Source organism: Schistocerca americana, chromosome 5, assembly GCF_021461395.2.
Source record: "Schistocerca americana isolate TAMUIC-IGC-003095 chromosome 5, iqSchAmer2.1, whole genome shotgun sequence".
NCBI classification, from domain to species: Eukaryota; Metazoa; Arthropoda; class Insecta; order Orthoptera; family Acrididae; genus Schistocerca; species Schistocerca americana.
This window is the reverse complement of record NC_060123.1, coordinates 756,785,222-756,800,003: the sequence shown is the minus strand read 5'-3', so window position 1 is coordinate 756,800,003 and position 14,782 is coordinate 756,785,222. Positions and strand designations below refer to the sequence as shown.

General features: G+C 40.6%; 1 protein-coding gene across 5 annotated transcripts in view; it reads right to left on the bottom strand.

Annotated features, from left to right (window-relative positions):
- LOC124616715 overlaps window positions 1–14,782 on the bottom strand; it is a 55,367-nt gene that overhangs the window by 17,251 nt on the left and 23,334 nt on the right. The window contains exon 5 of one of the 5 annotated variants that reach the window (XR_006979868.1): window positions 374–1,891. The exons of 3 other annotated variants lie outside the window; for them this stretch is intronic. Coding sequence is in view for 1 of the 2 variants with exons in the window: in XM_047145074.1 (XP_047001030.1) it covers window positions 417–507 (91 nt within the window). In the remaining variant the exon portion in view is untranslated. The remainder of the gene's footprint in view (window positions 1–373; window positions 1,892–14,782) is intronic. One more of the 5 variants, XM_047145074.1, reaches the window with a different exon arrangement.

Sequence of the window (14,782 nt, the reverse complement as noted above, 5' to 3'; positions counted from 1 at the left end):
ACGTACATGGAAATTTATATTTACTCAGAGAAAAAAAATCTTTAGGTAAGAGAAAAAGGAGGTGTGGCAGGAGCGACTGTGCACGGAGAGGGGGAGGGGGGGGGGGGGGTTGCCAGCATGGTGGGATGGGCAGGGACAGTGGTGGCGTAGGAGAGAAATTGGGGAAATTGATGGCATGGTGGGGGGGGGGGGGGGGGGGGTAGAGAGGTGCGGCCGCAATGATTTGCAAAGATATAAAGCTACTGGAATTTGTTGTTCTTAATTTCACAATCCTTGGATTGTATAAATAACATGGGGAAAGTACTCAATTCTATAAATTTTGGAGAACATTCTCAAGTTCACACAAATAAAACAAAGTGAGTATGTACTTCACCTGACTGTGTTCTCAGCTTGAGTAAATGAGTGGGTAACCTTGCTCAACATGAAGAACATTCTCCGATTTCATACGAATAAACACAGCGAAGTTTCTCACGAGCAGAGAAAATTCTCCCCTTTTTGATATGAGCTCTGTAACATAAATCAGGCTGATTAAATTCTGCAGACATTAAGTCTTACCAAGTTTTTTTAGTAAATTTAATAAATCTATGTTGCTCAGATGGAAAAAGAAAGATATACGTAACCCGAAGACATATTGAGTAGAGTAACTGTGTAAGTTTATATGGGTTTAACAGTAAAAACATTATTAGGGTGGTGAACTTATTTCCCAAATATCATGAAGAAAAAATGAAAACATTTTTGTGCTATTTATGAGACCCAAGTTTTCCCGAGTGGTGTATGGGAAGACCAGGTACAAACCAGACAAATATGTCACTGACCTTTTCAGATGTTCATCATATTTTCGCACAGCACAGATGTTCCATTTTGCTATGCTAGAAATAAGTAGGCAAATCATAAAAATTAAAAACAGGTTTATTACAAACCTAGTGAACTGTTTCTCATAACAAAACCACAAGATGACCACTTAAGTACTTGACGTGCCAACAGAGTATTATGTGCCATTTAATCGAGATTACCACGTGTCAGAACACACTCGTTTTACAATCCGGAGTAGACGATAATGTGACGTATTGTTAAAATTTCATTCGCATAATGCGTTCACCTAACATCAATAAAAAAAAGTTCCCTGCATGTCGAAAATTTGTCAAGATTATCAGAAAATGTATTTTCATAAACCATCCGTAATGTTCTTAATAATCTGTTGCCGCACAAAAAAGTGAAAACAAAATGAAATTTTATGCAACTCTTCCCAAACACAGTGATGCTACAGTTCCATATTTGTACACTGAATAGTTTGCATATTTCAGCAAGCTGAACGAAATGCAAGATAAAGAGTACGTTCTGTGCCCGGTGCAGACAACACAACGCGGAGAACAGATTCGAGCAGGTGGCGAGATAGTGAGAATGAACTCCCTCATCAGAAAATATGCTCTGAACATTTTGTTCATACGATATAAAGAACTTCCTCAGAGCACGTTCTTTCACTCAGAAAATCTTCTCCAAAGAATGTTCTCTTTTTTATCCATACGACCTCTTTAGTGTTTGCACCCTTATTCACTTCCTACAAAGCCAACAACTTCTCCTCTCCACTCCAGAATCACCTGTTCTAAGCATCCTCAAGACTTTCTTCCTCTCCTCCATTACAGATAACTCAGTAGGCTTCAGTCCACACTGTCATCGACAGCCCGATTGCACCACACGGGCCACACCTCCAAAAGACTATCGGAATCGGTCCTTCACACTGTGTACGGTAAGAAGATTGGTGATGGGGAATGTGGAACAGGTAAAACGAAGCAGATGCCATCCCCAGAGCCCAACACTGACTTCTCGGTGGTTTTGTCCGGGCCAGGCAAGTCGCAGGAGGGACCATCAGAGGAAGAAATACTTGAAGGAACTGCAAAAGAAATCAGCAGAACTACAGCATCGGCACACTTCAGGGAAGCAATGACATAAGAGTTTTAAGACTGTACGTATAACACCGTATCAATGTAAGCTGGCTTCAGCTACTAATTCAGATGTTAAAGGCATCAGTGCGAAGGATCTTCTTGTATTACTAAATAAGTCATTTAGTGGAGCTCCAAACTTAGGGATTTCACAGACAATGTGAATGCAGGATTTCAAGTAGTCCAATCAGATGACAAACCATTGCTACTTCACAATATAAGTCTAAAATTATGGCAAAAGCTACAGCAAAATTAACTGTCCGGGATAATTATAACTGGAATCGAGTGAATATAATCGGGGAAGAAAATTATACAGATAAGTGCAGCATAGGCTATTATGCTTGTAGGCCTGTCAGGCCAGACAACACACAGGGAAAGCAATTGCATCATCGGTTCATCGGATAGATGAAGTTTAAAAATCATTCAGAGAGGCCGTCACCAGTGACACGGGCAGCACAACCGTGAGGTGCATCGAGACTGGTGCGGATACTGGGACAGGATCGCTCCGTGCAGGGCCTGGCGAGTGATAGGATTCGGGCAGCTGTACGAAGACACGCCGATTAAATTAGGTTAGGCACCACAGCAGAAGAGGTGTTGAGAGAGGAAAGTGCCCTACTCTCCGTGAAAGAAAAAGGATCTATTCCTGAGAGTGAAGGAAGTCTAAACTCTAAGTAACAGAGGGAAGATGATGACACTGAGTGCAGATGGGTCACATGGCTAGAGACTGTGGAAAGTCAAAGAGGAACACGAGGGTAGACGGTGAAGGCAGAAGAAGCAAAAGGCTCTCAGAAATATTGTTACCACTGTGACAAACCAGGTCACACAAATGCAGACTTAAAAAGATAACCATTTGTGAAAAATGTGAAAGGCTAGACCCCAATTCAATGAGAAATTAGGGGCTGTGCCCACAAGTGAAATGGAAAACTAAGAGTGTGTTACACGAGGAATACACATCTTACTGTGACAAAATGCCCAAATGTTAAGAGTCACAGATTTTGAAGCAAGAAACAAAATTGCAGTGGAATATTGCTACAAATTAGGAAGTCAGTTACAGTTATCAATAGATATCAAGGGCACATATGAAGTCGGTTTGATAAGTCATTTAAAATAAGCGAGAAAAATGTTTGTTTCGTAAATAACTCAACTTATTTCTCAACATATTCTGCTTGGAAGGATATAAACTTGGTCCAGGGATCCACCAACTTTTTCATCCCACTGCAAAATACTTGTTGATTGCAACTATCACTTCCTCATTTGATGAAAATTTCTTCCCAGCAAGCCAAAGTGTCAAGTAAGGGAACAAGGTGAAGTCACTTGGGACTAAGTATGGTGAATAGGGTGGATGAGGAACCAATTCAAAGTCCAATTCATGCATTTTCACCATTGTTATCGCTGATGGGTGGGATGGTGCACTATCCTGGTGAAAGGACCCTTTTTTGTGGTTAAACTTGGGTCTTTTCTCCACCAACACAAGTTTCAGATGATGCAACAATGAAGCATAAACAGGTCCAGCTACGGCTGTGCCTTTTTCCAAGTAATCCTTGGGAATCCCAAGAAACAGTGACCATCACCTCACCATCTGACAAAATGGTCTTTGCATTCTTCAGTGGACTGTTACCAGCCTTTTGTCAATTGTTTTGTCTGCCATTTCGACTCTGGTGTGTAATGATGGATCCAGCTTTCATCAATAATCGCAAATCAGGAAAAGTAGATGGCAAAAAGGATCTATGAATACGACGGTAAGCTCCACATGACAGACATAAGATGAAAAAGTGTAAATCACAGAATGGTGAAGGAAAAGTTAAAAATGCAAATTAAAGGCAAGTTGTGAGACGACATGTTATGAGTTACCTATAAGGCAAACTAGTGGGGCATCAGAAAGTGATGTGAAAGTAGCTCACAGCAAAGAAAAACATAAGAACGTGTGTAGAAACAGGGTTGAATCCCAGTAATGAAAAAAAAAAGAAAAGATTATTCCCAAACAAGAAGAAATGCCAAGTGTGCATACAGCCAAATTTATGGTTCTATTAGAGCAAGGGAAATATATTTTCAGTGTACTAATTACAAGTGAGGCCAAGTGGAATCTGAGTACAGTGAAAGTTTTAGGTGAACTGATAAGACAAAGTGACACCAACATGAGCCACACAGGGAGCAATTAACGGCATGAGCACAAAAGGAAATCTCACTGCACAAGTTAGAGAAATGATCTGAATGGTCAGTTGGATAAAGAAGACTGATATGAATTGTATGGCATATGGTGAGGTATTTTATCTAAAAGGTGACAATTTGGCATTCACATAAATGGTAAGGCATGCATTCCCTATATTGCCAAAACAACAAAGGAAAGGTGCATCCCTATAGAATACTGGAAGCACAAAAGGTGGTATTACAGGAGCAAATTGAGAAAATGGTTAATGGGGATATAATTGTTCAGAGAACCTGAAAAGTACCCACGGACACCTGTGGGATAGGGAAATATAGAATGAAATCTCAGTGGGGGAAACTTTCCCCATCCCCAACATAAGTGAGATACTGGACAAACTGGGGAAAGCCAAGTATTTCTCCACTATTTTAATAGATTCAGCAGATAGAGGAAAACACAGCATTCACTGCAAATTATCAGCACTAAGAGTCCAAAAGGATGCCAATGGGGCAAAGAATGCATCAAGTATATTTCAAAGACTAGTGAATGTTGCTTTGGCAAGATTGCATGGGACAAAGTGTTTCAATGTACTCGGATGACGTAACTTGCTAAGGTAGTTCAGTAAAGGAATGTGATGAGAAGTTGCAGGAAAATATTGGATGGTTTAAGGGCACCTAGGTTAAAGTTACACCAGATTGTGTGAATTTCTGAGAAAGAGGTAATATTCTTAGGACACAAAATAACAAAGAAAGATGTGGAGCCAGGTGAGCATAATGTGAAGAGGTGGAGAACAGTTCTGAAATCCATTACAGGATTTAAAGGATATTTAGGGGTGGCTGAATATTAATACTGTGAATCCATTGTATAATCGCTGAACTGGGATCTCTGCCACAAGCAGCATTTGAGGAACTGAGAGATTAGTAAATCCTCCCATACTGAGCTACCCTGATTTCAAGAAACCATAACACTGGTGCTGCAGATACCAGTGCAGAACTGTTCAGAGCAGTTCTGTCACGAAGGGAGATAGATTCAGATTTGCCAGTCAACTGTGCCCCACGGTTGTTGGATAAGGCTGAAACTAAGGTAGAGTGCTTAGCAATTGTATGGCCACAAAACAGTGCAGACCACACATTTAGGAAGATTTTACCATAGTAACAGATCACGAGCCACTGACACGGACTTTTGGTGTCGAAGGTCTGTTGCTGAGATTACTGAAATGGTGGTTGGAACTAGAGGAATATTTTTTTTACACTTTGTATAAACCCAGAAATCTTAATGCAAATGCTGATACATCAGTGGTAGCCAGTGGTATCTGAAGCTGGGTGTTGCACCAAAGTTTCAATGTTACATTTTTATACGAGATGGTTACAAGGAAGAAAATTCTTTTATCGGTGCCTCGCTTCCCGACATTTGTTACGATTTAAACATCCTGACAATTCGTGTGTATGAATGCCAGAAAATTCAATTTTTTAAATCCAAGTTATGATCCTGAAAAAAGTGAGAAATATATCTGACAGAAAAATATCTGTAGCAAAGAGCATGCTATGATTTATCAACTATCTAGAAAAACTATTGAATGAGCTACATTCCTAGTAGAACTGAAACACACTCATCATTTAACGAACTTGTCTTACTTGTATTGAAACTTTGCCATTCCATTTTTCACTGACAAACTCTTCAGTCACACACCAATTGCAGTCTGTAATCTGCATCGCGAGACCTCTTTCGGTGGAAAGCATCGCCGAGGCCGTCAACCTTTCCTCACTCGGAGTTATGTAAGAATAATTTTATTATTTTCAAAGTTGAAAAGCAGCCTTTCGGTTCGACCGATGTCACCTTCAACAGTTTAGACTACTTAGTGAACATCTTCCCTGGGCTGTTAGTTGTCAGACTCTACTAGACTAACTGCACCAGATAATGATCTACATTCTTGTGCTAGGTAGATAAAAGATAGTTAACAATATAGTTTCAGCTTATCCAAAAATGATGACAATGAACACATTTCCTTTAAGGTATCTTCAGGATATCTTAAAAAGATACAAGGGGAACTTAACACGAAAAAACAATGAAGCAGCTACAAGATGATGTGAAAAAATACAATGATCTATAACATCAATCACGTTGCACAGCACCTTTGCCTTTCTTTTCTACTCACATCAGGCTATTCCAACTTCATTCTCTTCACTGATAAATCAGTAGATTCATTAGTAATCAACAGATTCAATGCCACTGGTGATACCAATTACTTCTCAAATCTCGATAACATTTATTTTAAATGTCGAAATGATCTTATGGGCCAGCACGCATTGATTCTCCGTACCGTAACTGACCAAACAGAACTCTGACAAATGGCATAACTTAACTAGAAAATTCCAACCAATAACTGAAACGGGTACCGTGTGGCCCCCGCTACATAAGTTCTGAGAGTGCTCGCATTGGACAAATGAAACATGTAAAATAAATAAAAAATTACATGCAACTTGTGCCGGCTCTACAATTTTAATTTATAACAGTTGCTGTTCCCCTGCAGGCAAATGTCTGTGCTCACTGATAATTTAAGATATGATTGAAACGAACATTTTTATGGCGAAGAGCCTGGCAAATTGTAGTTTCACTTCTTATAGAATCACCTTCCAGTATGTGATTTATACATTGTTGGAGTAATGAACTGCATTTACGAATTGAGATCGAAAAATCCACTGGACAAGATCGAGGGAAATGCTTTCTCACTAAGTCACCGAGGATAGTGGTCCACTGCGCACTCTATGAAAAGAATGGACATATTCTCTGAAAACTCTAAATAAATAAATAAATCATACTGCAATTGATTGATACCGCTTTGCTCATTATAAGATTAACTTCATCAGCATAGCAATGTACACATTCTGCATTAGGACAATTTTTACACAACAGTTTGTACTCCACCCGAGGAAACAGCCATAACAGATGCCTCATCACAGGTCTGTGCAAGTAATTTTTGGTGAGTCTTTTTGCCTATTCAATTCTTCTAGCAAAGTCGCAGCGAACATCTGTGCACCGTGTTCACAAGGAGATAGGAAACTCTAGAACCTCTGGGTCTCAATATGTAACAGTATACAACAGCCATCTGAAATATGTTTGATCTGTTTGTTTTATCTGCTATAACAGCTAAAAATTATGATTCCTTATTTGCTTTGAAATTTCTTCTTGGTATACATCCAACATAATTTGGAAAAGTTCACTTTGAATAGTTTTGAAGGTTCCTTTGAAAACAGTTGCCTTACCCAAATTATCTTTCAATGCTGCATTCAATCCAGAAGTAAAATTAGTCAGGGTTTGATAACAATTCAGTTTTATCATGATCCCTTAAGGCCAATTCGAAGGAACCACAGAAATATATTTAGCCCAGACCTATTACACCCAACTTCTTCTACTACGCAAACTGACAGTGGAGGGAGGAGAAATAAACATACGGGGATGGTACTAAGATATCAGTCGTATCAGGACTTTGTGCAAAATAAGTGGTGAGGATAATGTGCACGCAACTGGGACTCAAACCTGGGATCTCCCGCTTACTAGGTAGTCGCATTAACCACTGTGTGACCCGGACAGACCGTTTATCACAAATGCACAGACTATCTCAGCTGACCTGCACTCCCACCTAGTACCTATCCACAGCCCCCACCCGTGTCGTCCACACTCACTACATTTAGATTCCTGCTGGAGATTGAATGTAAATGTGCATCTGCACTGAAGGTTGTGATTTCAGTGCCCATCATGGCAGATCGGTTATACAAATGTGTGACGTCTGTTCTTTCGGACACGTCATTCTCAGCAATTTTCCTTCTCGATGCACTACTCGGTTGTATTTGAGCAGCTGAAGATTCGTGCTTTTACACTTTGGTACTCAGATGGTTTACGTCTGTAACCCTCACTTTTGTCCACAAGGGTTCAACATCATACAGGCATGGGAAGCAAAATAATGCATTTTTAAATTGACAGCCACACAACCAATCACTATTTTTACAAATATTCATTTTAAACGCTGTCCTAAACTGTCAATTTCCAGTATTAATATTTTGCACGGTGTTTAAAACTGGTTACACTTTGCAAACTAGGAACTGTGTGACGAGCTATTTCTCACTGTACAGAACGTATTATATGCAACAGTGCACAGAAAAATGCAGTATCGAGAACCGATACATTCGATCACCTCGAAACGCCACAACGTATACACACGAGGTTCTCGGAGATAATATTTCTAAATGTGATAAATAAAAACATTAGGACTTCAGTAACAGCTACAATTGCAATATTCCAGCCATTTTTCCAAATGCCACTACATTAAATCTGCGCTCAATTTACAACTGAAAAACTATAAACTCCAGTTATGCTGATGAGAAAAAAATTTCTCCGAATTTCTACCTTCAAAACTAATTTGTCAAAAAAACAAAACTATCACAACCGATGTTAAAAGATCGGTACTCTTAACTTTGTGGATGGTGGAATGGCACACTCTAGTGGCCTCGATGACAAATGAATGAAAGAAAGCTGGCAGACACGTCGTCCATAGAGTGGCGCCTTCTGACGGGACATTAGGAACTGTCTCGAGTCAGGGAATTTGCGTGCCGACTGCGTTACTCTCCGACGTCACTGGCACATGAGCCACCTGTTGCCACGGACGGGCGTCGACTCGACTCGTACCCGCTCCGAGTACGGTGGTGTGCACTGTCTGCACAGAGTTGGAGTAAGAGAGAAAACTCCGAGTTTGCTTCGAGCCTTGCAGCATTTTCACGTCTGTTATCGAGGTGACAAGATGTCAGGTAACCGAAGACTGTATATTGTAACATCTATTACAGCACATATTAGGCTTCCTAAACCAAATAATTACAAGAAAAGTGGACATATGACGTGTAAAATTACTGGGAGCTGGGCAACATTGCAACAATAACATGCGTCCTCACTGTGATGCATTGAGCCGAATGTGGTCAGACGATGTAGAGGGCACGAAAGAACGAGACACAGAGTGGTTAGGGAAAATTAAGAACGTGTGAAGAAAATGAACTAGACACAGAGGAAAAGGTTGAACTAGTGTTAGGCAGTCATCAGAGGATGCACAGAAACTTAGGCCAAATAGAAAACTATAATTAGTGGAAAGACATGAAAAGAGGAACACATTAGGAACTATTACAAATCTCAAAGAAATAAGTTCACACAGAGAAGAGGGTACATAAGTTATTAAGGATCCAGAAAACTGTGACGACAGCATTTCACTGACAAACGGGGTGCTCTAGAGAACTCGTAGGACACTGGTGGAATATTTATGACACTTCGTTAGAGAGGACCACTGTACTTGGAATATATGGGAACAGTATACTGTTTCTGTATTTAATATGCCTCACAGTAGCAAAGTATCAACAAAAATAATCAGTTTTTGAAACAAACAAGTAACTGGATAGAAAAAAAATTTATTCATCATGTGGTGGCAGGAGAACACACATGAAAAAGGTATTACAGTTTGCAAGCTTTTGGAGCCACTTGCTCCTTCTCCTAACAGAAGGGTCGAAGGGGGAGGGAGAGCAGTGAAGGATCCTTCTCCTAGCAGAAGGGTCGAAGGGGAAGGGAGAGCGGTGAAAGAGGAGGACTGGTAAGGTTTAGGAAAAGGAGTAGAGTTTGGAGGAGTCACGCAGAACCTCTGGTCGGAGGAAGACTTACCGGACAGGAGGAGACGGAAAGACTGACCGTTATAGACTGCAGTGGACAAGATTCAAAAATCTGAGAGCTTAAACACGGTAGATACAGTAATACGAGAAACAGAGAATACTGCTGTAACATCGTGCACGAGCTAATAAATGCGGAAAGCTAAGTGCACTGTATGTGGTACAGGTGGGATGGGAATTGCAAAAAATAGAAGGTTAGAAAATGAAAGATGTGGAAAACTAATCTATCCAATTACTTATATTTTCACAGTAGCAATGGCTATACATTGTTGGCATAAATTTATGGGAGACAAGTACACATTCCAGGAGTCATAAAGACAGAGGAATGAACTGTTATGCATATCAGCCAACTAGAATGCTGCAAGCAGTACATCCAGTAGCACGAGAAAGGATAAAAGAAATGAAGGAAACCAGTAAAGCTCACACGAAGAGTTGGAGAATCGAAGAATATTTAGGATGCTTCTTTTGTTTGATGAGACCGTAAGAAGGTGTCATTCTAAGAACCTAGCTGCACAATTCCGTGGACCGTACAAAGTGATTGCAGATGACCTATCCGATGTGACAATTAAGATGTACAGAACTACGCAATGGAAGTACATGCGAAATCCCAAAATTAAACTTTTTCTGTGGTGTGTCCCAATGTCAAGTGTTCAGACTATTTTGTTCTGCTGAAGCTACCATAGCAGGGGTAGCTTACCTGGATATGTTACCAGAACGGCTCTTTCATCAGTTAAAAGGTGACCCCGAAAACTTTACTCGGCAACAACATCGGGCCCCTATCCGTCGGCACGTTTTTGTACGAGCACAGTCGAACATCGAAGCCTTTGACCGCTGGACTGGTGCTAATAACTGATATGACGAGGACACTGTTCTGCTGGCCTTGACCCCTGTGATTTTTTTCCTTTGGGCTTTGTAAAAGATCTTGTCTGCTTTGTGCCACTATCTAATGATCTGCCAGAGTTGAGACACAGAACTGAAGGGGCTGTTGTTGCTTCCATTGCTCTGGACTTATTACCCAAAGTGTGGGAAGAATTGTATTTTAGGTCGAACTGAATATTTGTATAAAAAACTGTTATAATATACCACTGAAACGGAACATTCCTTTGCAGACAGACTGTACTTTAACACGAACTTTATTATCTACATTGAGGACAGGAACTGATTAACATCAGCTACGTTGTGGGCGACACGTGCAGAGCAGTTGCGTAATGTTATTCAATACTATAACTGCAGTGACAGGATGCAGCGCACACACACTGAACATCACTTGCTTCATGACTCAAAGCACTATGGAGATGCATCAGGACCATTATTTCAATGAGCTTCTGGATTTAAATTCTTTACGACAGGGTGTACATGCGGACAATTTGGGGGGGGGAATAAATAAATAAATAAATAAATAAGAAAAAAACCACGTAGATTTTCCCCTGTTAAAAATACACTTTTTCTGGGTGAAAATGTACTATACCCTGAGAGAAAGTACATTTTTCCTTGTTAAGTGCCAGTATATTTTCCTTCGAAGCTGTAAAACTTTTCAATTCTTTGACTGGTAAACGTTTTATACACCAGCACAGAACTTCCAGCATTTTAGGAAACAAAATCCAGCAAGAAAACAATGTGTTCTGGAAAGCTCTTTGCCGTGGGGCAACATAAACATTGTATATACTGGTATTACAAAAGTATAAATACGAATTCCAGCACGTACAGCACAGTAGCTTTTGGAGCAGTGAAATTTAGACTGTGCTGCACAATGCACTTCGTTAACCAATTATAGCTTGTGTCACACAACCTAGACAGCCGACGACAGCAGATATTCGGAGCACGGTACGGAGAAGATGAGACAATTTACTTGTAAAATGAGCAGGAAAGAAGCAAACAAGTATTGCTACGACTGCGACATATCCCCCTACATGTGAGAAAACTTTGACCCTTTCATTGGAAATCAAATTACGTGTGAAATTGCTGAACTCATCCTTCAATTTTTTTTTTTTTTCGTTTTCTAAAGGATAATCATACTTCTGCCATTGTTTTTGCATAATCTGTAATCTACAAAAGAACTGAAATAAATATGAAAAACTAACCTTGAAGCTTGGTCTCTTTTTAGCATGTGTTAAACACAAACGCACCATTAAAATTTTAAATAATGGCATAAATGGCTGGTCGTTTTTAAAGTGGCTGGCTCTCAAAAGGTTTAAGTTTCGAATGACAGTGAAACACTTCACAATTTAATTAATTCATCACATATTTTCACATGTCTTGTGTAAAAGGAAATTTACTTTGAAAGCAGTGCTTCTCAAATAACCATTCACAATATTTTCCCACAGCTTGTTAGAAATGTAAACACCTGTGATGTCACTCTCATCGAAAGCAATTTGTTCTTACAAAGTTTTCACAGTCTTAACTTTTGCTTTGGTGTTATTCTCTGGTTTATGTTTTACTGCTGCAGTATTATTCTGCAGCAGTGGGCTACAGTAAAATTATTTGTTAGAATATCAGTTTTTATCAGTCAAAACTACAAAAATTGATCTGAAAATTAAAACAATGAAAAATTCCCAAAATTATAACAAATTGCTGGACTTTTCCCGGATGAAAAAGTTCCCCCATTTTTTCTAGATTTCCTGGCCGTGAGAACGAGCACATAACTCCACAGAATACAGACTGCCACGCAACTGTGATACCAAATAGGAGAACAGCAGCTGTTGTAATTCAGAGAAGTAGCAGTGATTCTGACTGACATTTCTTCAAATGATCACTGTGTGTGCACGGACTGGAGGAGTACATCATCAACACTTGCCACACTTTGGGACGGTACCGTATCTACAAACATCTACAGTGACATAAATGGTTGCACTGGTGCGTCATGTGCAATTTCCTATTCAGACATAAATCACAGCACCCTTTCAACAAATCTAAGCTTTCTGTGCACCTTTCCTAGTAATGTTTTGCCTGATCACCATATTTCATATAATTTCTTACTATTACCCATTAATGCATATACAATGTGATACACTCAAGACGTTTGCTACTAATCTTATAAGCCGATACTACACAGCTAGCTCTCTCTCTCTCTCTCTCTCTCTCTCTCTCTCTCTCTCTCTCTCTCTCTCTCTCTCTCACACACACACACACACACACACACACACACACAGAGTCATTATTCTACATTTATCCTTATTTAACACTGATACAGAACTGCAAGAGAAGTTATTTATTTTCCCCACATGCTATCTGAGACAGAACACAGAGAAAGCCCGAGTGCTTCTATATTTTTGAACCCTTTGCCAATCAAACGTAAACTGCAGGAAAAGGATAGATTACTATTCACCATAAATATGACACGTTAACATCTCAGTCCATCCCTATGCCACTCCCCGTCCTGGGCCACAGCTACAGGGATCGTATCACTGTGGAGACCCTGGTGCAGGACCAGCCCAATCCACCTCCCAGCACTTCCAATTCCAGATCCGTCACAGCCTCGTCCTAGCCCACCAGAGGCCAGGCCGTCCGAGAAAGCAGCCACGTCATCTACCAGCTCTGCAATCACTGCACAGCTTTCTATATCGGTACGAGACAAACGGGCACCGCCAACCTGGGGGGCGAGAGCGAAGTAGCACCACGTGGTACAACTTGCAGGTGAACATAATGTGCTGGATTTTGACGGCTGCTTCACTACTCGAGCCGTGTGGATCCTACCCTCCAACACCAGCTTTTCCGAACTGCAAAAATGAGCATTATCCTTACAAGACATTCTCCACTCCCTCCCGAAATTATAGTTGCCTGAACATACAGTAACCTACTGTCGCTACTGTTTCCATCCCCTCTGTCCTTCCACCTCCTCCATTTTCGTGTCCTCTCACCCTCGCTGTGTGCCTCCCTCTGCCAATGCACCTGACCATCCTTTCCCCTCCTCTTCTCCTCTTTTTCAATCTTCCCCCTCCCTCCACCTCAGAACACTGCACCTGCCAGTATTGCTGTACCCCCATCTAGTCCCTGCATGCCCCGCCCGTCTTCTTCTCTCCCCCCACCTGTTGTTGTGGTCTTCAGTCCTGAGACTTGTTTGATGCAGCTCTCCACCTGTTGTTGTGGTCTTCAGTCCTGAGACTTGTTTGATGCAGCTCTCCATGCGACTCTATCCTGTGCAAGCTTCTTCATCTCCCAGTACCTACTGCAACCTACATCCCTCTCAATCTGCTTAGTGTATTCATCTCTTGGTCTCCCTCTACCATTTTTACCCTCCACGCTGCCCTCCAATGCTAAATTGGTGATCCCTTGATGCCTCAGAACATGTCCTACCAACCGATCCCTTCTTCTAGTCAAGTTGTGCCACAAACTCCTCTTCTCCCCAATTCTATTCAGTAACTCCTCATTAGTTATGTGATCTACCCATCTAATCTTCAGCATTCTTCTGTAGCACCACATTTTGAAAGCTTCTATTCTCTTCTTGTCCAAACTATTTATCGTCCATGTTTCACTTCCATACATGGCCACACTCGATACAAATACTTTCAGAAACAACTTCCTCACAAATCTATACTCGATTTTAACAAATTTCTCTTCTTCATAAAAACTTTCCTTGCCACTGCCAGTCTACATTTTATATCCTCTCTACTTCGACCATCATCAGTTATTTCGCTTCCCAAATAGCAAAACTCATTTACTACTTTAAGTGTCTCATTTCCTAATCTAATTCCCTCAGCATCACCAGACTTAATTCGACTACATTCCATTATCCTCGTTTTGCTTTGTTGATGTTCATCTTATATCCTCCATTCAAGACACTGTCCATTCCGTTCAACTGCTCTTCCAAGTCCTTTGCTGTCTCTGACAGAATTACAATGCCATCGCCAAACCTCAAAGTTTTTATTTCTTCTCCATGGATTTTAATACCTACTCCGAACTTTTCTTTTGTTTCCTTTACTGCTTCCTTAATATACAGACTGAATAACATCGGGGAGAGGCTACAACCCTGTCTCACTCCCTTCCCAACCACTGCTTCCCTT